Raw genomic sequence first — 1,695 nt, 5'->3', positions numbered from 1 at the left:
AGTGGCGATACTCTCCATCTTTTTTTAAAAGTTGTTACGAGGAAAAACTAAAATATCTTTAAATAACGCGACGAGATTCGGTCACCAACTCCTTCCGACGCATTGTTACGCGTATCTCCGTCGCGTAACACGATTCCTGTTACGATCCCATGATGAAATACAAACCTACAATTAACACGGTGGCTCATCAGTCAACCAGGTGATGAAAATCCCTTTACATAATCATCAATTCATAGTCTTTGTTACATTTTCTCTTTAATTCCTTAGAGCTTTGATGCTATTTTTCTTCCGAGGGTGCCAGAAATGCTTCCAGAAGGTTTGTCGATTGGGAGGAAAACAGTTTCATTTTTCAGGCTTCCTACATCCGGGAACTTGCTCAGGTCGACGCCATAGTAGTGTTTGTTGGGCATCGTCACCTTAATCTGGGTTATCTGTAAAGGTGAGAGAGAGAGATAGGCTTATCAGCTCATTATATAGTACGAGGGTATGCGCGTGTTCTCAGACTAACTACCCGGAAATACGTTTGTTAAATGTTGTGTTAGTTTGAACTCTAATGTAATTTCGTCTAATCTCTTGACTGTAGTGTATTTAATAATAATTTTTAGCCAGGTGGTCTGAGGAGACATTTGAATGTGCATGCCGTCATTTATTAGTTATGCAAGTAATTATGTGTTGTGTAAATGCAGATATTGCTTAGAGAGATATTTCTTGCACTTCATCTCGACACCCTTTCACACAAAGAGGCTTTCACTCGCGTACTTCTCCTCTCTTCTCCCTACTTCTCTCGCTTTCAAATGATCTTTTCAGCAATTATGTCTCTTTCCTTCTTTTATCTCCTTTTCTGTCATATGTACTTTTCATCCACGTCTTCCCCTCGTCTTTCGTAAGCTCTTTTCATCTACGTTTTCTTCATATCTTCTTCCCCCCTTTTATTCGCATCATTTATCTTTTCATTCACGCTTTTCCCTCTTTTTTCCTTTTATTATGATTTGATTTATAAGGCTGCTTTGCTCTCTCTTTCCCCCTCTGTTTCCTCTTCTCGTCCTTCATCGGTAACTTAAATAGACTAAAAACCATACTTAACATGAAGGCACACTACGGGTAAGAATATGCGAGAATTATAAGTGATCATACAAAGCAAGTTTATAAGTAAGAATAAAAGGGAAGATAAGCTTCTATATGAATAATCATAAAGGAGAAGGAAAACTATAAATAAATACAGAAAACCACTATACACATAATAAAAAAATATATATACATAAGTATAAAAGGGAGAGAATAATGTAAGTAAATGAAGACCCTGTATGAGTAAGCAAAGGATAGAAGAAAAAAATATAACTGAATATATGAAACTGAAATCTGAGTAAAATGTAAAAATCCAAATGTGAGTAAACATTCAATTTTACGTAACCACAATACGAGTAAATAAATCAAGCCCAAACAAATGAATAAGTATAAGAAACCGCCACTTGACTAAATATATGAAACCCCAAAAGTATGAGTAAGGATAGGAAACTTTATAAGTAAAGTTTGAGCAAAATATGAGCAAATATATGAAACCGAGATATGAGTAATTATACCAAGCCCAAAAACAAAAATAAATATAAAAAAAATCGCCATATTAGTAAACATATAAAGCACCAATAGTATGAGTACGTATAAGAAACCGTCATTTTACTAATTATATCAAACCCC

General features: G+C 35.0%; 1 protein-coding gene across 1 annotated transcript in view; it reads right to left on the bottom strand.

The window, feature by feature from the left end:
- LOC119590595 (uricase-like) overlaps nt 1-1,695 on the bottom strand; it is a gene marked incomplete in the record, with an annotated part of 12,643 nt that overhangs the window by 372 nt on the left and 10,576 nt on the right. The window contains 1 exon segment of the mRNA XM_037939271.1: nt 1-431. Coding sequence (XP_037795199.1) covers nt 264-431 — 168 coding nt within the window.

Source organism: Penaeus monodon, chromosome 27, assembly GCF_015228065.2.
Source record: "Penaeus monodon isolate SGIC_2016 chromosome 27, NSTDA_Pmon_1, whole genome shotgun sequence".
NCBI classification, from domain to species: Eukaryota; Metazoa; Arthropoda; class Malacostraca; order Decapoda; family Penaeidae; genus Penaeus; species Penaeus monodon.
The sequence above is the reverse complement of the archived record's forward strand: the minus strand, read 5'-3'. Positions and strand labels throughout refer to the sequence as shown.